We start from the raw sequence: 23852 nt of genomic DNA, 5'->3' as shown, positions 1-23852 counted from the left end.
ACATGGACATATTGTAATTTTTCAAAGGAAGGCACATGTGTGACGTCCATCTGCCACACATGATTAGGTAAAAGTCCTCAGGGATTAACTCCCAAAGGGGGAACAGGTGAAAATTCAACACAAATAGGACATGATTTAACTATCTGGATTGCTTGTTCCCAGGTTATGCCTGTGTGATGACTAAGAGATTCAGCATTAAGATGATATTGTTGGCCGGGCGGTGGTGGCGCACGCCTTTAATCCCAGCACTCGGGAGGCAGAGCCAGGCAGATCTCTGTGAGTTCAAGGCCAGCCTGGACTACCAAATGAGTCCCAGGAAAGGTGAAAAGCTACACAGAGAAACCCTGTCTCAAAAAAAAAAAAAAAGATGATAATGTTGATGCAAATGAATAGCCTCTTCAAAGGTGAAACAAATTAATATGACAGCCATATGAGTAATGGCATCAAGCCTTCTGATTACCATTGCTTAGAGGTCCAGGCAATTGGGTATGAGCTCTAATATGGCCCGCATAAAGGTTATATGAGTGAGTCCTTGCACTTGCAATAAATATTCATGAATGGGAGAAATAGATGGTATGTAGGCTGTTGTCTCCAAAGGCATAATGGCATGTGCCACATATTGGCTATCAGTATAAATATTTACACTCTTATCAGAAAACACCTGTAAAGCAAGCAATAGTGCCTGTACCTCTGCCATCTGGGCAGAAGTGCCCTGGACTTTCATTCTCTTTACTATGTTACCAGAAATTACCACAGCAAAACCACGTGAAGCCTACAGCAGTAAATACCATATGGGCCTGAAAAATTGGAGTCATCTGTACTATCTTGGGAAATATAACAGGATGCAATTTAAAAAATTGACACACATCATTGGAGGGGTAGTGAGTATCAAACTGACCTTGCATGGAGCATGTCAATATGGCCCAATCATTATCATTAGCTTGCAACCATGCTATTTGAGACTGGGTATATGGGGTCACCACAATATCTGACTCCTTACCAGAAGTTTGAACACTGATCTTGATTCCCTTAAATATAATCTGAGCAACAGCCTGAGGATAAAGAGTAATGGCTTTTGCTGTAGAAGCTGGAGAATGTACCCATAAAATAAGACCTGTTTGCCAAAAACACTCCAGTAGGTGAATGAGAAAAACTAAAATATTCATGACCTAAATAATGATAGGGAAAAGATAGCTGTACCTTTTCTGGGGCTATTTGTAAATTAGCCAGGCTAAGAACCTCTTGTAATTTAGAAAAGGCATCAAAAACAAGTTTTTTTTTAATCTTTAGCAGCCAATAAAATATAAGTCAATCACAATTAAATTTCAGTGTTTAGGAATTGACACGGGGCAGGCAAACCAGGCTGTGTTGCTTCTATGAGAAGCATGGTTTTATTTACAGATCTAATATCTTTTAGTAGTCTCCATTTTCCTGATTTCTAGTAGAGGCCAGTTGGGATCTCAAGATTCTTGTAAAATTATAGATATATCCAGCACCAGAATCCAATAATCTTTCAATCTCAGTCCCATATAGTTTTATTTTTAATTTAGACTGTTTATCATTGATAACTGTTTGTCAAAACACCTTTTCTCCTGTGCTTCCAAAGCCTCCAGTTCTACATATAGACTCCATTTTGCATTTAAAATGTGAAAGTAATAGTAATTGAGCAATTCTATCACCAGCTTCTATTTCTATGGTCCTTTTTACATATGCCAATTATAAAAGCATTAAAAACAATCTCTATAGGATTTGAAGAGGTAACTTTAGGTAATACTCGAGTATTTTTATAAAATCTTAAAAAAAGGATCATTTTTTTTTTTTATAGATTCCAAGTAACACATTAGCACAAATAGCCAATTATTAACAATGTGGACTAAACATTTACCTGCATTTTATTTACTGGAAAAATAATTTTGTAACCTCTTTATCAGTAAGGGATTATTATTATTTTTATGGGTTTATCTTAGCAACAACATTATTTAATAAGCTAACAACCCAGTGCATTTCAGGTGTTATATTAGAGAGCAACTTAAAGAGTGGAGTCATATTTTCAGTAATGATCAACAGACAAGAGCACACCTAATATATAGTTCAAAATTATGAATTCTGTTCCTTTAGTTTATCTACCATGAAAATACAGACATTTATTAAGACAATCAAAAGAACAGAACATCCTTTATTCAAACAGCATTGACTTAGCATTCCATGTCCTGACTGAAACCATTTTTCACCAGAAGTTGGGCCTGTTTAAACTTTTAATGCCTGTCCCTCCCTGGGCCTCTGCTTGCTTGCCAGCCCGCAAGTCCATTCCCCTCGTTGGCCTCACGGCTCTGCCTCCCACCTGTGTGTACCTGTTGGCCTGCCACTCTGGGCCATCTCGTGTACACTGAATGCTGCGGTCTCTGTCCGCCACCACGCTGGGCATGCCCCCAGCATTCATGTTTAAACTTCCTACTCCCATGAAGGGACTACCTAATAATGAGTTATTCCCACCATAAGGGAAAAACAGAAAAACATTTCCCACGAAGGGATCCTAAATATTGAATTATTCCCACTCTGAGGGAAAAATAAAAAAAACATTTAAACCAAAATAAGCAAACAGACAGCAAAACTTTAAGCTCTGGGCTCACTTGCTGTTCAGCCAGCAGCCGTCCCACCTGCCGACTCTTTGTAATTCAGATGCTGCCGCTCTATGCTAGCAGGCAGAAAGAACTCAGTTTCAGCTATCCTGAAAATTCTAAAATTGGAAAGAGCCTTTTCTCCTCCATTACACTGAGAAGAGGCTTCTCTCTTCCCTTCAGCCTTTCTCTACAAGGCCCCCAAATCTTTAGGCCTAGTTTCAAAATTTTTCCCCTTTTTACTGGGAAAATCCTTTTTACTTGATTAAATTTTTTCTCCCTTTTCTAACGGTAAATTTCCTTTCCTTCCCTCTTCTCTATTGGGAAAATTTCCTTTTTTATTTTCATGAAATCTTTAGCTGTCTTGCCCTATCTTAACTTCAGTGCCCTTCTTGCTTCAACAGTCCAATTAACTGACTGTGAGCTAGCTGCACCCATTTCAATTCAATTCACCCTTACCTTTTCTTTTTTCTTTAAAATGCTGGCCAGCCTTCCTCGGGTGTCCATCAGTGACGTCCCTTCTTTCTTGGATTTCGGTAGAAGCTCCATTTGTTGTGGTAGTGCCCGTGCTACTACTACCTGTTCACCATGTCCGAGCAAGGGGCTGTGGATTAAAAAATAGAGACAAGAAACAGCCAGTCATTTGCCACAGCAGAATGCCAGATGCTGTTTATTGAAAGAGGGAGGAAACCTTAAATGCAGGCTCACAGCACAATGGAGGAACCCTGGAGGGCAGAAGTTTGCCACCCAATGTTCTACATTCTTGCATCTAAGCTGTTTACACCAAATGCAGGATACACGAACAAAGAACCTCCTGTGAGCGTTCAGGAAGAAGGAAACCGGCAGGGAATCAGTATAGGGTCTGGTCAAGGACAGCAAGCAGGCAGAAGCTTCTCAAATTGGGGGGGGGGGGCAGGGTCCTACAGAATTGGTCATTTTCATTCCTTTTTAATGAGGTTTGAAATTAAGTTAATATAAGTGGGTAACAGACCTTGGGGGTTGAAATGCCAAATTTGTCCATTTTATGATGCTAAGGGCAGGAGTCAATTGTGCCAGAATACCCATAGGTAGTCAATGAAAATGAAGACATGACTATACTTAGGTATGGTTGAGGTGAAAGTTCTTATTGCAGATATGAGGAAGAATTCAGCCAGAGGCATCTGGAAGAGTCCAGACTGAACATGGCCAGTAGAATAGACCAGGTCATGAGAAGAGAGAGTGATGGGGAGAGTGAGAGAGGAAGAGAAGAGAGATTGAAGATGAGAGAGGGAAAAATGGACACAGAGAGATCTGAAGTGTAGCCAAGAGAGAAAAATCCAGAAAGTTCATAGCCAAAATTGCTGAGTTATATGGGAAAGAGAAGCTGGGAGGGGGAGGGAAGTGAAGCTCAGGGGATGGAGAGGTTTAGGGTAGGGGGTGGAGGTGAGAAGTGCTGAGAGCAGCCAGACTCTCCAATAGCTGCTTGCAATGCTGAGAGACTGGTGGCTAGAGTCTGCTTTGATATGTTAATAAGCACCTCAGTTAGCCATTGTCCACCTTATCCACAAGACCTACTATGGTAACATTTTGTTGATGATTGGGGCAGCATAATCTCTTCTAGAAGTGCTTCTGAGCTGAAATTGGGGCATCCTTGTGGTGGGGCAGGAAGGCTGGAGTGATGGTCAAAGGACAGGAAAGAAAGGCTTGCAGGCTGGGGTGTAACCTGTTAAGATTGCTGCCCAGGTCCTGAGGCCACCTGGGGCTAGTGAAGAGCAGGCAGCCCTGGAGCAGTCTGCTGCAGTGGCTTAGGCTGGTTGGGAATTCCTTCAGAAGCACCGAGGGATGTCTCATTTGGAACAGTCTTCAGTCTTCACTTGATTGGAAATTTGCTTGGACAGATACAGACTAGGGAGAGAAGGTGGAACTTTTATTTATTTATTTATTTATTTATTTATTTCATTATTTATTTTTTAGTGTGACTGTATATTTGAAATTTTCAGGCCTTTGGTCCTGGTAGTTGGGGGAAGGAGGACATCCTGGTAAGGGGGAGATCCCACCTTTAGGAATAGGCAGGTGGAGCTGTTGATTGGCAGTAGTAGTTATCTGGAGTCCATGTGACCTGTGAGAGGAGGATCCTGAAGCTTCAGGCGACTTCTTGTAAGCTTACATGAATTTTTAAAGTTTACGAAAAGAGGTAAAATTTTAGACACATGAGCATTACCACTGTTTATAATGTATACTGAAATCTACATTGAAGAATAAACTGTAGACTTATACCTTTGAGTCATAGTAAAAGCCTTGGGACCCAAAGAAATGATTCTGAGTTAAATGCATTAACACTCTCTTCTCTGTGCAGGGAAATGAATTTATACATTGGACAGAGATGTTTTCAGCATGATGAGAAGCACTTTCAAGTTTATACTTAGGAGACAGCCAAAGGAATTTTAAAATTTTGAGCTTGTGACTATGATAATAGCAGTCAGTGCTTTACCAGAATTAGATTAATAGCTTATCAGAACTCCACCAATTAATGTTAAAACTCTGTACATTTGAAGTTTAATGTAACAGTACTATAGAAAGCAGGCAAGGAATCTGAAATATTTTTCACTTACTTTAAATCACTCTAGACCTTTACAACTTGCATTTACACACTTTAAATCACCTTCTTAGACCCTCATAACTTACTTAAGCTTTTACATCCTCAGACCTTTACATGTTGCATTTACATACCTTAAAACATTTTCTTAGATCCTCAAAATGCACATAAACTTGTAACCTTTTCCTTCTATTCAATCATTTACAAAAGACACAGGTAGTTGAGTACTGAGAACAGTCATTATAAAGCAAGTTCTTTCAGATAAAGTGTAAACATTACATTGAAAACCATTTTTGATTTTATCTTTTTTAGAGTGAATTCTGTCAGCAGGTAAACTGTCTTTTTCAACTGGAGACCTAGTAGTTCTCCGGAGAAGTGAGGCCTGATTTTACATATGAAATGAACAGGCAAGGCAGCTGCAGCCTTGGGGAAGGAGCTGTTTACTTGCTGCTGCCAAACTAACAAAGCTACAGTTAACCTTCAATACCATCAGAGACCTGAGAAAAATATATTATAGCAGGAAGTATAAGCCAAATGGATTCTGTATCAATTAAAATGGCAGAAATTTACAGCTACCTGGATTGCCTTAGGTTCCCACTGAAGGGATCTGTATTGGCTCAGGACCCCTAAAACCAAGTTCTCAACACAAAGGAGATTTCTTTACCCCTGAGGGACAAATGGCAGGGACTAAGAGACAACAACAGGAGGTAGAGGAGGAAGGAGAAGGGGGAAGGGGCAAGGGAGATAGAGAAGGGGTGTTTGTCCCGGAGGAATAAAGCACTGATTGCCTCTGGATAGAGGAGACAAATGTGGCCCATAGGCAAGAGGTGGCTTAGAAAGGTAAAAGGGGAAACTCTGTGTGAGGATGAGGTGTTTAATTTTAATTGGGCATGTTAATTAGTTGAACCAAAAGGGGCTTTTGATAGCTGGACTAAAATATTTTGATAATTGTATCTTGGTGGTCAGCCTCAGGAGGAGGAAGTGGCCAAATAAGGGAACAGACCTTAGGGGCTAGCCTTAGGAATGTAATCTAATGGTTTTTATCAAGGCAGAATGGAGAGAAGGGCAAGGTGTGCTAGTGATGTTGTTTTTTTTTTTTGCTGCGCTCTTGCCCCAGGGAAAAGTCAGGACACCTGACAGAATCTACTACCAGAGTTTTACCAAGACAAAGAGAAAGGGATAGAGGTGATCAGGCCTGTGGAAGGACATGTGCAAAAGAGGGCAGGGGAACATGGGACCCGCCTTATAAAGGCCAGGACACACCTGTGCACACAGGCCCCTGTGGCTGTTCCACTCATGCGCATAGGTCACGTGGTCTGTGCAACTACGTGACCATGTAACTATGGGGTAGGGAGCATGCAGGACTTATGCCCTGGAAATGACTAGGCAGATCTGACTAAGTGTCCTGCCAGTTGTGCACGGCCATGGGGCATGGTTGGAATTTCTATCAGCTAGAGCCATGCTTGCCAAGCTCAGGCTGGCTAGAATCCCTTCATTCCCACCTATTTGTTTTCAAGACAGGGTTTCTCTATGTCATTTTGGTGCTTGTCCTAGATCTCAATCTGTAGACCTCGAACTCACAGAGATCCCCCTGCCTCTGCCTCCCGAGTACTGGGATTAAAGGCATGCACCACCACTGCCCGGCTCATTTCCATCTATCTGTTTTATTATTGGGTTGCTGGGTGTTGGGTAAGTGGGCATCATTCTCTCTACCTACTTCCTGCTGATATTTGTGCTTTGTTGAGGGGACCCAAGGAAGCTGAGTTGTTGGTCAAGGCCAGGAAGAGAAGGCTGTGTAAGTCAATGTCCAGGTTATGTGGGACCGTCTGAGGCTAGGGAAGTGTAGTCTGTGAGGCTACATCAGGATGTAGATTTTGAGGAAACATCTGTACCTGGCATTGGAGTTGCTAGAGTGGTCTGTAGTTGATTTAAAGTCTGTTGGTACAGATAAACTAGGGACAGAGTTAAGGTTAAGGAATTTAGAAAGAAGTTATCTTGGATATACATTTGAAACTTTCAGGTTTATGGGCCTTGTAGTGGGATGGGGAGTGCCAAGACTAGACAAATGGGGAGAGATTCCACCCTCAGGAAGAGACAATAGGCAGGAAAACAGGCTGTTGGTTGACAAGAGTACTTGTCTGGTGCTTGTTTGAGAATTCTTGAGAGTAGCCGGGAGAATCTAGATTGGCCATATAAAATTAATTGGGGAGCAACTGTTCTCTGAAAGTGGGGTCTGGTTGTGTTGGGGAGCACATACTTTGAGAAGCTTTTATTGCATCAGAATAGTCTAACTTGGGGTGTTTAGGTGGGTTCTGAAATTGAAATGTTTTAGGAACATAGATGATTTGGGGGGCCTTTGACAAATGGTGAGGGACAGTCTGTGACAGGGTTTTGGGGTTGGTGTGGAAAGGTTGAGAGAACTTGGCTTTGGTTCCCAAAGGGGGACTTGGATTGTCAAGGGACAAGCAGTTTATTGGGGTGGAGCTGGGGTATCTGCAGGAGAGGGACTGTGACTGATGGAGGGCATTGAAGAGAGGACAAAGAAAGCAGTGGGAGGCACTGAAGGAGGGGTTAGTGAAGTTGAGGAGTTTGTTGGTGACCTTGACCTAAGTGAGAGTTTGGCAGCCTGGAGACATGGCTCAGAGGTTAAGAGCACTGACTGTTCTTCCAGAGGTCCTGAGTTCAATTCCCAGCAACCACATGGTGCCTCACAGCCATCTGTAATGAGATCTGGTGCCCTCTTCTGGTATACAAAGAGTTTGGCAGAGAGAGAGAGAGAGAGAAAGAGAGAGAGAGAGAGAGAGAGAGAGAGAGAGAGAGAGAGAGAGAGAGAGAGAGAGAGAGAGTTGGAGAGGAGATGGCTGGGGTTTAGTTATGTCTTGTAATTGTGAGTGTATGATTTATTTAGAGTGTTTGATGTTTGAGGATGTCTGGATAGTTGATGAATTTAGGAGAGTCAATTGGCAGTGGATGTTTGGCAATTATTTGGGCAGATGAAAAGTAGAAATGTGAAAAGAGATAAGATTTGTGGGGAATGGGTGAACTTGAGAGAACAGGCACCATTAGTGAAAATAAATACGCAAAGTGGGAGGTGGGGGGCGTTAACAGGGCATCTGGTGTTGAAGGAGACTTAGGTGTGTTGTTACCTGAGTTATGTAGTAGGGTGGTCTGGAGTGAAATGGGATGAGTCAGAAAAGTGTGACGAGTCCTAAACGTGGGGTGAAAGGGCAGCTTGGCAGGCTGTCATGACAGCACAGTTATAGTCTTTACTGGAGATGGAGGAGTCAGTCTGATGTGGCCATCTGACAGGAGGGAGCTGTCGTCATATAAAAAGTGTGGAAAGAAGTAGCTAGAGGACCCTATGTGTGTGAGAGGGATGAGGGAGGAGGTCTCATGAGAGGGGAGAAAAGACATTGGTTCCTTTGGGTTGTTGGTTGTTAAGGAGTGTTAGAGAGTTAGAGGGGGGCCACTTGTGCGTAGACTCCTCCCCCCCAGGTCGGGTTGGACTGGGCCTTGCAGAGTGGGCAGGGCCAACAAGGGAGTGAGTGTGCTGGGCTGCAGAGGGGCAGGAGAAGGGGGGGGGGGCTGTTGGAGCTTTACCAGAGCTCAGGTGGGCTGAGAGGAAGGGGAGGCTTTGGGAGCTATGGGCAGCAGAGACTGTAACAGCGGCCTCCATAAATCGGTCCTGAGGTGCGTGGACTGTGGCATCAGAGCCTGTGCTGAAGCTGAAGACTCAGGTGGGCTCCACAGCAGCAGGGGCTGCATGGCAGGGGGCTGGGCTGGCTGCATGGGCAGTGCAGCAGCTGGCGGGCACAGAGTGGCTGGCAGTCAGTGTTCCTGCAGTGTGGAGGGGTAAATAGGACATGACATGGAGTAAAGGCTTGCAACAGAGTTTGGCAAATTTCAGAGTCTACGAGCCGCACAGAGGGCTTGTAGCAGACAGAAGGGAAAGCAGAGATACCTTCAGGCTCCAGAGTTATTGTTGGATGCTAAAGTGTACCACTAATAATGAGTTTTTTTTTTGTGTGTGTGGGGAGAAAGAATTTCCATTTTCAGTGAAGGCCAGTGAGCCAAAAATCAAGAGACAGAGTGTCCTCATGTCTCTCAAAAGGTGAAGAACAGAGATCTCTGGTAGGGTGGGTGTAAGTATTACAGCTCTGAGGGAAAAGGTATCTTGGCAGTTGAGAGCCAAATGATACCACAAAGTCACACTGCACAACAAACCTCACATAAGAGATTTATTGGTGTGGAAGAACCCAGGAGGGTGGCTGCCTCTGCTTGGGCAAGAAGGAACAGAGAGAACTGAGGAGAGGACAGGGTTTACATAGCATTTCTTGGAGGCCAGAGCTTTTGAAGGTGGAGATTTCCAGGGTGGGGATTGGTGAGATTTCAAGTCCAGAGCTTGGGCTTTTTATTCTGTAAGGTGGGGGCTGGGTCTGGCTGTTAGGGCAGTTAAAGTGTTTTCTGGGCGGAACTTGACTGTTGGAGGTCCTCAGGGGAGGGGCCTGGCCACTCTTGGCCCTTGAGGGGCTTACATAGGGGGTCATCACCCAGACTCTGTCTCCAAGAGAGTGACCACAATGTGTCTGAGCAAGAATATTGGCTCTATCCATGGGGTTATCAGAGGGAGAAAGGCTCTGGAGTTTGGCAGTGAAACCACCAAAAGGGAAGGAAAGTGTGCCAACCACACCAAACTGAACAGAAAATGCTTTTGGGTAGTGTGGGAACATAGGGAGATTGGGAGAAAACTCACCAACCAGACACTGTTGGATGGAGAAGGCCAATGGCTGAAGGTCTGAATGTGCAGGTCTAAGGGGGGCAGGATTCCTGTAGGCTGATACCCAAGTCACAGCACCATGTGAAGGGATCTATATAGACTCAGAACCCCAAGACCAAGTTCTCAGCACAAAGGAGATTTATTTGTCTCAGAGGGACAGAGGGCAGAGAATAAGAGACAAAGACAGGAGACAGAAGGAAAGGGAGAAGGGGAAGGGAACAAGGGGGAGGGGACAGGGGTATTTGTCCTGGGGGTGGGGAGGACTGCCTCTAGATGGAGAGGAGGCACACATGACCCCTAGGCAAATGGTGACTTATAAAGGTAAAAATGGAAATCCCATGTTAGGATGAGTTGTTTAAATTGGACATGCTAACTGTAGGGTGAAAAGGGCCAAGGAAAAACACCCTGACTTGACCCCAGGACAAGGACTTGAAATCACAACAATCCTTGAGCTCTCTTCAGAGTCAGGCTGCAAAATCCCACAAGTCCCTGAGGTCCTTGAGCATGAAATGCCACCAATCCCTGAGTTTGCCCCAGAATCAGACCACTAAAATCCACCATTCTCAATCCACCCTGGAAAGCTCTGCCTCCCAAGAAATCCTATATAAGGTCTGTACCCTGTTCAGTTTGCTGCTGTTTCGCATCTGAGGCAGCCACCCTGTTGGGATCTTTCTTCCTGATAAATCCCTTGAGTGAGGTTTGTTGTGTGGTGTGACATTTTTGCTGGAGCCCAAGTGTAACAACTTTCCCCGGAGCAGAGTGGAACCAAGCAGAACTGGAAGACTTTCACTGGAGAAACTTCCCTAGCAGAGCAGAGTTGTTGCTGGTACAGAGCTGGAACACTTGCGTTGGGGAAACTCTCCCTGGAGCAGGATGTAAGCTGCTAACTTATGGTGACTTTGTGGTATTCCTTGGATCCTGACTGCCAGGATACCATTCCTTCTGTGCTGCAAAGCTTACGCTCACTAGATGAGCCAAAGGGGGCTTTTGATTGTTGGGTTTCAATACGTTGATAGCTGGACCTTGGTAGTCAGCATCAGGAAGAGGAAGTAGCCAAATAAGGGAATAGGCCTTGGTGGCTAGCTTTAGGAATGTAATGTAACAGTTTGTTTTTGTTTTTGTTTTTGTTTTTTTTAATCAAGACATAGGGAATGGGGGAGAAAGGCCAGGCCTGTCAGAGCCCTGTTTGCCATGCTCAGGCTGGGCAGAGTTCCTTCATCCAGTCTCACTGGCCTTGTTGGGGGACGGAGGTCATAGATCTTGGACTATCACACAGGACAACGTTGCCTCTTTAGCTGCTGCACAGGATAGCATGTGTCTTCAGCTGCCAGACTCAGGAGGTCTTAGAAATTTTCCTGTGGATGAGGACATAGGAACACTGACATATTTTGGTGAGGCAGAGTAGAGAAGTCAACCAGTGTCCACAGTTTGGGCAGAGCTCTGGTGGTGGGCCAGGAACTGGGGCATTTCTTTGCCTACTGGTTAGGGTAACCATAATACAGGTGGAGTTGTCTGTGCCCCACGTTTTCTTTGGCAATCCTGGAGTAGCCTTTAGGAGCTGGTATTTCTGTCTACACTGAAAGGTTTTTTTCCATTAAATACTTTATATGCCATATTCAGCAGACCTCTGAAGAGTTTGAGGACCATGTATTAATTATGCCTGATTTTAAACAAACTTTACTCATTTTTAGTTACTTGTTTTAGGCTCAACCTTGAAAACATATACAGGAAGCTAAATCAAGCTTGTAAATGACTTACATTTGTACTTAGCACGACTGGGAACATGATTCTGAGCGTAAAAGAATTTGGTCATTTATAAAGGATACTGAGCATTAATTTGCATGTCTTAGTTATCTTTAACAGCTTACAAGTTAGTGGCTTTTTAAAAGTTTTACAGCTTTATCCCTGTACGTTTGATTATAATATGCCCATAAGACCCTATCAACTGACACCCATAACCTCATAGGGTGACTCCCTTTTTGTTTCCAGGAATAAGTCATCTATCATTCTATGCTGGATAGATGATGCAACCTCTTAGGGCAAAGCATAGGATGAAATAAAAAACCTGATTTATATAATATGGAGTGACTCAGAGCAGGACACACCTGATTCTGACAACCACAGTGTTAGTATTGATTCAGTCTTTGGATTGGGAGAGAGTTCGTTGCTCTTTTTTTTTTTTTTTCCCTACAGAAAGACAGGTTTGGAGAGACATGGGAAGGGTGAATGGAGTTGGGGTGATTTAACTGCAACCCCTGCTTCTGTTATTGGAAATGCTTTCCTGGGATGTTCTCTGTCCTTTTTTATCCCCCTACCACTATCCTTCTGTTGTTATCTTTTCCTTCCCAGCAAATGTTAACAGTTATTATATAGTAAAACACACAGTGTATACAATTTGATGACTTTTGACCCCTGTGACACAGTCTCTAGTCAAGATAAGGAGCAGGCCAGTTCCAAGTTCCTTCTGCCCTTGGGCTGCACTGCTGTTCTCAGGTCAGAGACTCGTCATTTCACTCATTCTGGAACCCTCAGAGGACCTGGAACTCTTTAGTGGGTGTCCATACCCTTGAGGCCCCAGTTCAGGATCTGGTCCAAGCCTGGACCTGAGACAGATGTCTTGAAGATTAAAATGTTCAGGGTTTTTGAGGAAGTTGGCAAATTAGTGCCTGTTCTTAGGCTAGCTACATTATTAAGTCTCTATTCATCCACCCAGTGAAATTTGTTGAACACTGGTAGGTATTATCAAGCCAGGTACCAGGAAGTATGCCTGTCACAATGAACAGGATTAAGAGGTAGGCTTGGAGATAGGAGACTCCATATAGGTAAGTTAGAGGCCTAGTGTGTGCAAATCCGGGAACCAGTGTGTCATGAGAAGAGCTAGTGCAGGGGAGACCCAGCCCCAGAAACTGGTAGAGTATGCTGGGAGGTAGAGAGGGCTCCCACCCACCAAACAACATAAGCCTGGAGATTAGACACAGTGGTGGCTGGAGAGCTTGCTGGGCATGGCTGCTGTGTGGAACTGCTTCTTAGAAAGTGCTGGCTCCTAGAGAACTGACCAACCAGGAGTTCTGGCAAGTGCCTGCATGCTGTGTCTTCCTCTGTGCCATGGGTCTCCCCAGTGCTTGACAAGATGGTTTATTGAACATCTCGGCAGTGATCATGCCCTGAGGTGACTTGCTTATCCAAAGCCTGGCTGAATGTGCTTACCATCTCTTCATTCCATGTAGAAAAAGTGATCCATGCTTTTCATTGTAGATCAACAAGGGACAGACAGGGTAATCCTTTGCCTTGGGCTTCGGGAAACTCCCAGAGGGGCCTCAGGCAGACCCTCACAGTAAATCCAGTTCAAATCTTTCCTGCAGTTGTAGAGGAAACCCCTACTCAAAGCAACTAAATAACCAAATGCCTATTGGAATAAATCATGTTGGTTGGGATGATGAAACAGAAAGAATAGGAAATTCAGGAAAAAACATAAAGAAAAATTTTTTGGCAAAAAATGAACAAAGACCAAAACTAACAATAAAAATAAATGGTTTTTTGTTGTCTGGTCTGGAAGACACAGGTGCGGACATTACCATAATTGCCCCAGAATTTTGGCATCCAACTTGGCCTCTTCAGGAGGTAAACCTTCAACTGTTAGGAATTGGGACATTATCTCGAGTGAAACAGAGTGCAAGATGGCTTGAATGTATAGGTCCAGAAGGACAGAGAGGAAAATTAAAACCATATGTGGCTGACATAGCTATGAACCTGTGGGGTCGAGACTTGTTGCAACAATGGAATACTGAAATTAACATCCCTCCAATCTCAGAAACAAATCATAAACTAGCACATGTTTCTGAGAGAAATATTAGAAAGTATTATTCTAATGAGTGCTCACACAAGAACAGTGCTGCCTAAACAAAACAACACAATTTCATGGCCCTGGCTAGTCTGCAGCTCACAGTAACCCAGCTGTTCCTGTGGTTTTGGTTTGTGCTTCCCTCAGAGCAAGCATTGCTGAGCAGCATGTGTTTCTTTGGTAAAATGCCTGATAATCTTTTTTTTTCCTTTTAAAGAAGTTAAGGTATTACTGTTGATTACTGTTGGTGTTTTTTTTTTTTTTTTTTAGTTTTGGCAGTTCTACACACACACACACACACACACACACACACACACACACACACACACACAAAATTTGAGACAGGGCCTCTCTGTGTAGTCCTAGCTTTTCTGGGACTTGCTAAGTAGACCAGGCTGACCCTTAACTCATGGAGATCTACAGGCTTCTAACTCCTGAATTTTGGGATTAATGGCCTGGTCTACCATGCCCAGCTCTTCATATATTTTAAATACACATAAGGTGTGTATGAAAGCAGATATATTACTTAGGTATCCTTCCTGTCCACCTACAGTATATTTTGTTGCTGGAGTCTGAACATTCCAAGTCCTTGTTGATTGCAATTATCTTCCCCCTTTCTGATGATGCATCTGGGGTCACAGGGGCATCTTGGCTTCAATCAGTGTTATAGAGACGCAGACTCATGTTTTCTTCTGAGCATTTTCTATTTGTGTTGATGCTGTTCTTTCATTTTGGTTTTAGACGTTAGTCAGTATCCTATCAGCTAAAGTTTTCCTGATTTTATTAGTTTTTTCAAAGAATTAAGCTTTGGTGTGTTTTATTTTATCTTTGTTTCTTTCTGGTTTGCTGAGTTCTGCTCTAATCTTTACTGGCTGCTTCCTTCCACTTATTGCAGGGTGTCCACCATAGAAGACTGCTTGGAAATGGGTTTAAGCTAATGGAAGTTCTTCATTAGCCAGCAGGCAACTACTCTGGGTGTCTGAGATTCTAGTATAGTACCGATCCTATGCCAGGCTGAGCTTTTAGGCCCAAAAACCATGTTCTGGACTGACATCCTTCAGTTAACACGAACAGTTAGGCCGTAGTGGAACTACAGAAGTCAAAGTGAAAGGCTAGTACATTTAGAGACTTTCCCAGAACTACGGACTTTGATGGATTAGGTCTTTGTTTTGGGTTTGGCAGATGGTGTTGTGTATGTGCTGAGTTTTATGACTTGAATGGTTCTTCCATCATGGAGTCAGTTGTGCTAAGGTCTGGGGACCTGTTACGCTACTCATTTGGGACTTAATTTTCTTCTGTTTCTGTTTGTAGTGGCATCAGACTGGAGCTTATATGTTTTTTGGAGACTTTTTTGTCTTCTTTATCCTAAGTCTTTGTCCCTCTTAGACTATTAACTGGGCTGTAGCCATCCACATCCATTTTTCTTTTGTCTGCATCCATTTCCACTTTCTTTGTTAATTTCATCATAAATATTTACCTGTGGTCTCAGTGTCATGAATGTTTATATATATATAAATATATATAAATTTATAATTATTTATATTTATATATATAAAATTATATATATATGTATATATATATATATATATTGCACTGTGTTAATACTGCTTTTCAAATCTATTTCTTTTAAATTCAATACAACAAATTAGGAAAAGCATATCCCTTGAGTCTTAACCTGTGAACCCACTGTTTGCTTGCTTGGGTTTCTTCTCTTCAGGCTCCTGACTGTTCCTTCCCTTCTCTGTGGTGTGGCCTCAGTTTCCCCTGATCCTTTGTACTTCTGTATTCCTGTCTCATCTCTTTACATGTTATAGGCTCAGCAATGAAGTCAGCTGAACAAGGTTTCAGGAACCAAAGGCAGTGTCTAAATTGGTTTTATTACTAAAATATGTTTAAGAATACATTAAATATAAAAATAAAAAACACTGTTTTCAGTACCATCTGAAAACATGAAGTATTTAGCTACAAATTTATCCAATTTGCACTAAAGCTCATACAGTTAAATATTGCTTACAGAAATGAAGATACAGATACCACATGAATGGATGGGCAGACCAGCTGCTAAGCTGTCCTCTGCCTAGGCTGGTGGTTGAAGTGTACATGATGCCAAGTAAAACTCCAGAAGAATTTTTATAGAAATCAACAAACTGATTAAAAAATTTCAGCAGAAATCCAAAGGTCACGGAATAGCTAGAACAGTTTCGAAAAAATAAAAACACAGCTTGAGGACTTGCACTCTGAAGGTGTGGTACACAGCACAGTTGTCAGTGTGGGCTGGAGTTAGGGTAGACCCACAGCTGCATGACTGGATGTAGAGTCCAGAAATGGATTCACATGTGTAGCTGTGTGTGTGTGTGTGTGTTTAAAAAACGATTTCATTTTTATTATTTTAAAATACCTGAATATGTATGAGTGTGTGCACAGGTTCCTGGGGAGGCCAGTGGGATAAGCAGGCCCTCTTAGAGCTAGAATTATAGGAGATTGTGAGCTGCCCAATGTGGGTGTTGGAAATTGAACTCTGTACCTCTGAATGGCTGAGCCATCTCTCCACCTTGATTAAAAGTATTTTTTCCTTTTTTTAGATTTACTGTTTATTATTTAAGAATTTCAAACCCTGTCTCGAAAAACCAAAACCAAAAAAAAAAAAAAAAAGCTGGGCGGTGGTGGCGCATGCCTTTAATCCCAGTACTCGGGAGGCAGAGCCAGGCGGATCTCTGTGAGTTCGAGGCCAGCCTGAGCTACCAAGTGAGTTCCAGGAAAGGTGCACAGCTACACAGAGAAACCCTGTCTCGAAAAACCAAAAAAAAAAAAAAAAAAAAAAAAAAAAAAAAAAGAATTTCATACATGCATAGATATGTTTTGATCAAATCTACCCTATATCCCTCTCCTCTATCTCCTCCTCTATTCCTCCCCACACATTTCCCTCACGACTTCTTGTGATTTTTTTTAACCCACCGATTGCACTTAATGCCACCTGCATGTGATTGGGTGTGGGGCATCCACTGGAGCATGAGTAGCTTCTCAGACGCTGCATTCCTGAAGAAAACAGACTCTTCCCTCCCTCCCCAGCAGCTGGGAGTTACCAACAGCTCCTTAGATAGAAGGGGGGCCTCATGAGCCACTACTATCCAGGCTGGGACTACACACACACACACACACACACACACACACACACGAACACCCAGGAGTGTGAGTACAGAGGCCAGAAGAAGGCACCAGGCAGGCATTCTCCTTTATCACTCTTTACCTGTTCCTTTGAGGTAAGGTCTCTCTCTGAAGCTGAGGCTCAGTTTCCTCAGTCAGGCTGGAAGTCAGCAAGCCTCTTTGATCCACCACCACCACCACCACCATGACTCTCACTCAAGAGTCCTGGTTACAGACTTTCATTCCTGGAATGCCTGTTGTGTTACATGGATACTGGGATCCCAGCTCAGGTCCTCATGATTGCGTAGCAAGTGTGCTTAATTCCTGAGCAATCTTTCTAGTTCCCACCATGTAATTTCTGATGAATGCTAGAATGATGTGACAGGAAGATGTATTTTCTTAAATGGCTGGAACTATTGGGGCATTAAAAAAAAAAGCAAAAAAAATAAAATTCACTCATGACCTTGTGGTGACTCTTGACAGCATTGTGTTATATAAACAGCCAGGCTGATGGCACATGTGACTCCTATGTAGATGAGGAGGGGAATGTGGGGGTATACACAGCAAGGGGGGGTTCCTTGTTCAAACATTATCAAATAATATCTAAAATGGAGATATTTTATTAGATATAAATTATGCCTCAGAATAAATTTTTAGGGTTGTTGGTGGCGCATACCCTTAATCCCAGCACTCAGGAGGCAGAGGCAGGTAGATCTCTAAGTTTGAGGCCAGCCTGGTCTATAGAGCAATTCCAGGACAGCCAAGGCTACATAGAGAAACACTGTCTAAAAAAAAAAAAAACCAAGAAATAAAAACTAAGATAAACACATACAATTAATTAAATAAATAAAGTAAACAGAGTACTGCATCAAGTGGTTCAGAGGGGAAAGCAATGGGCTGGGGCAGGGAGAGGTAAGCCTTTTTAGATATAAACCTTTAGGAACACAGCGTGTGAGTGTGGGTGTGCATGTGAGGTCAGAGGACAACCGTGGGTGTCAGTCCTTGCCTTTCACCTTGTTTGAGACAGGGTCTTTTCTGTTGTTCCTCACTGTGTGCAGGCTAGCTGGCCCGTGAGCTTCCAGGGACCCCCCCCATTACCCCCTCCCCTCTCCTCACAGGAGTGCTGGGATTTCACATGTCTGGATTTACATAGGCTCTGGGATCTGAACTGAGGACCTCATGCTTGTGTGGCTCTGACAAAAGCCTTACCCACTGAGCTCTTTCTCCAGAGCCCACACATGAGTCTGTTTACATACGTGTCTTTAGGACTATTTGAACTTGATTATGAGAACACATAACTTCTAGAGACATGAAAATCACCTGAGGCATTAGGGGCATAGTTCAGTGATGGAGCACTTACCTAACACTCACCAGTCATGGGATTCAACCTCAGCATGAGAAAATGTCACTAGCACAGACCAATTGCTGTCCCTGTGAGTGTGAGCATACAGGGGCCAGAGGGAGCAGTGACCCTGAAGTATTCATTGTGGTTCATTTCAGTTTACCACAGGAAGGGGTGCTCAGTGGCCTGAGGACATGGGGGCCCAAGGGTCCTTGAGGGCCAAGGGAGCAGCTGGAGTCCTGAGCAGGGAGTGAACAACCTTCTTTACCCTCTGAGTGCTCAGCGGGGCTGGCGCTCCAGCTGGGATTGGGGCTGCCTGAGATAGGGCAGGGTGGTGGCTACAGTGCTCAGGATGACCTCTGAGTCTCAGGAGAGGCCTGGAGGGGAGTCAGGTCCAGGAAGGGGGTGAGTAACTGGATCCTGTGCTGCTGTTTTTCAGGAAGACCAAAATGCTACTCACTTCACCTCGGAATCCTTCCCCTCACAGTGCTTGCCTTGGTCTTCTTTGGGTAAGAATCCAGGCTGGTGAGGAACAGCTCCTGAGACCCTGATGGGGACCCTGAGCTGTGGGCATCCCCACTACCAAGGCAGTGACGAGGGTGCTCTTGGCCACTCACACAGTGGCCTGTCCAGCTTTTGCTTGTCCCTATAGGGCAGGCTCGGTTTCAGGACAGATGTCTCCCTCTGATTCCACAAATGGGGCTGGATGCCCAGTCATTTGGCCCTACCTGTGAGGGTAGACCTGGAGAAGGAGAGGAAGGCAGGCCTGGCGCCTGGACTGCAGCCTTCTCTAGATGCAGAAGGTTTGTGAACACTCACAGAGTAAAGACACTGCCATGTCTACTGAGGCTTCTGCAGACACAGCCAGGCAGTAGTCCCTGATGTGGTCTTGGGGCTGTCTGCAGCTGCTTCAGGTGTCCAGATGCAGGCCTTGTCCCCAGGGCCCTTCTTGCCACCTCTTCTTCCAGCAGGGTGAGCTTGCTTAGTCCTGTCACCTGGCCCTGCATCCCCATGGGAACGTCTGTGGTCACTGGGTACAGTGGTGCATTTTGGAGGGAGGGACAGACAGCCCGTCTCAGGTCTGTGTACATCCTTTCCACAGCTATGGGTTCCTGAGCCACAGAAGCCAGATATTGGGAGACCCAGGACCTGTGACAAGGTGAGTGGATGTTTTGTGTGTGTGTGTGTGTGTGTGTGTGTGTGTGTGTGATATGTTTGTATGTGTGTATGTGTCAAATGTGTGTATTTCTGTGTGTGTGGGATGTGTTATTGGCTAGATGAACATTCTGTTTCATGATGCCTTGTGGCCTCTGCCTGTACCTCTACATGGGTGGGTCTTGTCCTACCCTAGGCTACACAGAGAAACCTCAGCTGCTGCCTGTTGTCTCTAAAGGGTCTGTGTTTTCCGGGAACACTATTGTTTTCTCTGGCTTCAGCCTCACCCTCCCTTCTGTACCTGCCTTGGGTAGCCCCAAGAACAGTTCCTGTTCCCCACCCACCTCCCCAGCAGCCTACTGAGTGCTAGGTTTTTTGTCTTCTACCCGGAGATCAAGTTGGAGGTCCCTCCATCCCCACAGTCCCAGATCCTGTCAGTCTGCCTTTTGGGAAGGCATCTCTTGGCTTTGCTCTGGTTCCTGGACCTGCTGTGGCCTTGCATCAGCCACATGCCTGTTCATCTGTCTCAGCCCTTTTTTCTTTACAGTAGCTAATGATCCTTCAGCACAGAAGGTAGTGGGCTTTCTGAAATCAGATCCTGCCTGCTGACCCTCCCCAGCAGCCTGTTTCTCTGCATTCCTGCACAGCCATGCATGCCCCTGAGTGGGGCTGGCCTTGATCTTTGTCTGTGCTGTGCTTCCCACTAGCCTACACTGCCCCCACCTGCTCTTCGTTCCCACCAGTTCCCTCTTGTGTCAGTTTTCCACTGCTGCAGAGCACTCTGCCCCCCTCATTGTGTTGGGAGGCAGTCACACCTTTGATGACTCTCTCAAAGATCCCTGGGGTTGCTGTGCAGAGCTCGGGGGGTCTCCCTTGAGGTCTCTCACATTTCTGGTGGTTGAGGGTGGTCCTCAGCTGAAGTGCCCGTCCCTGGAGCCTCCCTGTGTAGACTGAGCTTCCCCTAGGCCTGGCTGGAAGGCTCTAGACCAGTAACCATATTGCATGTTAGTTCAACCTGTCAGAAGCCAGGTTTAAATTCATCCAGGCACTGCTGCCTCAGTTTATCTCTTCAAGGACAGGAAGAGACTCCACTTCTTGATGGGAGGGGCTGGGAATCTTCTGTGTTCTGAACTCCTTTCCCGCTCAGGCTCCACTAGGGAGTGGCTGGTCAGTGTGGGGCAGTGAACCTTGACCCCAGTGTTTGACTTTTGAATCTGTGGTGTGGCAATGCTTGATTACATGTTGTTGGTATAGTGCATGGGGTGATCACCATGGGGCTGTTCTGTAACTGTAACAGACCTACTGTATGCTCAGGCACCACTCCCCTTCCTCGAGGCTTTGTGTACCTGACCCCTAACCCCCCCCTGGTATAAACCTGTCTCCTGTGTTTCCTTCTACAGTGTGATTGTCGGAGAGCTGGATGACCGGGAAGTTGTAACCCTGTCAAGGTATCCTGTCCTCACATGGTGTCTACAGATCTGGGCTGAAGGGCATGGATGGAGGGCTGTGTGTGTGTGTGTGTGTGTGTGTGTGTGTGTGTGCACCTGGGAAGTCCCTTCCTGCACTCGGAGTGGAGAACATAGCCCCACTCTTTGTGTTGACTAACTGCATGCCATTAGGCTTTTAAAGAGTCAGCCTGGCTCATCTGGTACAGAGTTGAGTTTGCAGCTGTGCACCCCATTTCCATGGCAACATGCAAAACACATGAGTTTACCATCCTCACCATTTCAACAGCTCAGTGCAGTCGGTACATTCATGCTGTGGTGCAGCCTCACCACCACCCATCTCCAGAACATTCCATCTTGTAAACTGAGTCCATCAAACATCGACCTCCCATTGCCCAGCCTCTTTTGCGGGTCCTGGCACCCATTTTGCCTGCTCTTTGTTGTTCTTCTGAGTGTGGCCACTCTGTAGTAGTGCCTCCCAGGGATGGGGACCTGTAGGTTTTTTTTTAAATGTTGACTGGCCAGACTCACTTATCAAGGTGATGAAGTGTCTTCAAGCCTCATCCATGTGTAGAAATTTCCTGTGCTTTTTTTTTTTTTTTTTTTTTTTTTTTGATGCTCATTCACTGCATTAAAAAAAACATAGCCGGGCGGTGGTGGCACACACCTTTAATCCCAGCACTTGGGAGGCAGAGCCAGGTGGATCTCTGTGTGTTCGAGGCCAGCCTGGTCTCCAAAGGGAATTCCAGGAAAGGCGCAAAGCTACACAGAGAAACCTTGTCTCAAAAAAACAAACAAACAAAAACATTTATTTTTTTATGTGTATGAGTGTTTTGCCTGCATGCATGTCTGTGTACCACATTCATGCCTGTGCCCAGAGAGTCCAGAAAAGGCCCTCAGGTCCCCTGGAACTGGAGTTCCAGACAGTTGTGGGTCTCCATGCGGGTGCTGGTAACGGAATCTCGTTGCTCTGCAAGAGTAGCCAGTGCTCTGGCCGCTGAGCGTCTCTCCAGCCCTGCTCTCTGCTCCACAGGCCGTCTTAGAACGCAGCTTATAGCAGGAGTGGCTCTTGTCCCTTGAGGCCTGACCTCTTGAGGGAACTTCACACTGATGTTGGGACTGGTCTCTGACCGAGACAGAGAGCCAGGACTCTGTGCCACCAGCTAAGGAGAGGACCAAGGCAGGCTGCTGGTCCAGGTCGGATGGTTGGCATCTACCAGGGGCAGAAGACATGTTCAGTCTCATCTGGCATGTGCATTAAAGTAGTCCTTAAACCTCCCAGCGTTAAGTAAGGGGAGGGGTGTCATGATTTCCTCTCCCTACCTTATGTCAAGTGAGACTGTGATCTCCTGCTTCGGCCCATCCTCTGCTCCCAGGGTCATGGACATACACAGTGGCTTGGTTGCCACTGCTGGTGCAGGTCTGTTTGCCTGGCGCACAGCTGCCAGTGACATGCATTCCAGGGACCTTCCTGTCACCTTGAGTTCTGGTGTTGTCTTTTTGCAGGATGGCCTATGCCCAGCCACAGGTGCTAACACCCAGGTGAGTAGATTTGGTCAGTGCATGGGAAGTGCCGTAAAGGTCCTAAAGGAGGATTTGCATGCAGTGGGAACAGTTCAGCAGCACACCTGAGGCCTGGGCCGGTCTCCAGCACTGGAAAAACCAAACCCAGAAAAAACCAAAGACCTGATTATGATTCTCGTTGCCCTCACTTCACAACCCTGTCAGAGTCCGAGGGTTGTCTGACTCAGGTCTGGAGCCCGGAGCATCTCCTGTCTGTCATTTCCCATCTGGGATCTGCTCCTTGTTTCCTGTCTCTGTCATCAGTTTGCAGAGATGTGGTGGCTGCAGTGGCTGTAATAACTCAGTTGTTTTTAGTGCTTGGTGGAGTGGGGTGGGCGTAGTCAGTGAGAGCTGCTGCTGATTGGCCAGGCCCACTGGGGAGGGTGGGCAGTCCTGGTGGCAGCTGAGGGTGTGGAATCTGAGAAGGGCTCCTGCAGGCATGTTTGGTGACTTGTTGACTGTGGCTTTGTCCCCATGTAGTAGGAAAGATGTTCTTGTCCTGACCCCTTGGCTGGCTCCCATCATCTGGGAGGGGACCTTCAACATCGACATACTGAATGAGCAGTTCAGGCTTCGCAACACCACAGTTGGACTGACCGTGTTTGCCATCAAAAAGTAAGCAGTGGGTGCTGGAGAGACGGCTAGTGGGTAAAGCACTTGCTTCAGAGGACCTGAGTTTGATCCCTAACATCCATGTGAAGGCTGTGCATGGTGGCATGCCCCTGTCATCCCAGCACTGTGGGTGGAGGGGAGACACAAGTGGATCAGGCAGCTTTCTGGACAGCACAGCCAAACAGTGAGCTTCAGAGTCAGAGAAGGGATCCTGTCCAAAGAACAAATAGGAATGATAGAAGTGTTAGTTATTTAGCTGCGTTGTGTTCTTACCCTGCAAGGAAATGTCATGAAACACGACAGAATCCGCTTAAAGAGTTTATTAGAGTTAAAGGGACAGAGTGTGCTCAGGCCTGAGGGAGAGACACGTGCGTGGAGAAGAAGAGAAACTGGGAAGCATGGCGCTCCACTTTAAAACCGGCTGGGGGCGTGGCCAGGTCACGTCACTATTCCACGAGTGTGTGTAGATCACATGGTCACGTTTCATGCTTACGTGGCCATGTAACGTCACGGATCCTGGTCACGTGAGACGCCTTGGCCCGGAACTTGCTAGGCGGAGATGTCCGGGTGCGCCGGGTATCCTGGTTACGAGAGACGCTTTGACCAGGAAATGCCTATCCTGACCTGGAATTGGCTAGGCGGAAGTGTCTGCCTGGTATATGTGACCGTGGGGGGCGGGGGGTCGTGTTGTGAACCCTTCATTCCCGACTCTTATATTTTTAAAAAAAGAAAAAATTGTGGTTGACTGGGTATGGGGGCGATGTTTCTCTCAAAGACTGC

General features: G+C 45.4%; 1 protein-coding gene across 4 annotated transcripts in view; it reads left to right on the top strand.

Moving 5' to 3' along the window:
- The window catches only part of LOC114692827 (histo-blood group ABO system transferase 1), a 46723-nt gene that overhangs the window by 11536 nt on the left and 11335 nt on the right, over positions 1-23852 (top strand). For 2 of the 4 annotated variants that reach the window (XM_037204661.1, XM_037204663.1), the window contains exons 1-6: positions 8783-8930; positions 18737-18806; positions 19400-19456; positions 20853-20900; positions 22404-22439; positions 22941-23075. In XM_037204661.1, the coding sequence (XP_037060556.1) occupies positions 8837-8930; positions 18737-18806; positions 19400-19456; positions 20853-20900; positions 22404-22439; positions 22941-23075 (440 nt within the window). In that variant the 5' untranslated portion in view covers positions 8783-8836. Of the gene's footprint in view, positions 1-8782; positions 8931-18736; positions 18807-19399; positions 19457-19894; positions 20026-20852; positions 20901-22403; positions 22440-22940; positions 23076-23852 lie in introns of those variants that run through there. The other 2 variants (XM_037204662.1, XM_028868855.2) reach the window with 2 other exon arrangements.

The sequence above is a fragment of the Peromyscus leucopus genome, chromosome 4 (genome assembly GCF_004664715.2).
Source record: "Peromyscus leucopus breed LL Stock chromosome 4, UCI_PerLeu_2.1, whole genome shotgun sequence".
NCBI lineage: Eukaryota > Metazoa > Chordata > Mammalia > Rodentia > Cricetidae > Peromyscus > Peromyscus leucopus.
This window is presented reverse-complemented; position numbering and strand designations above follow the sequence as displayed.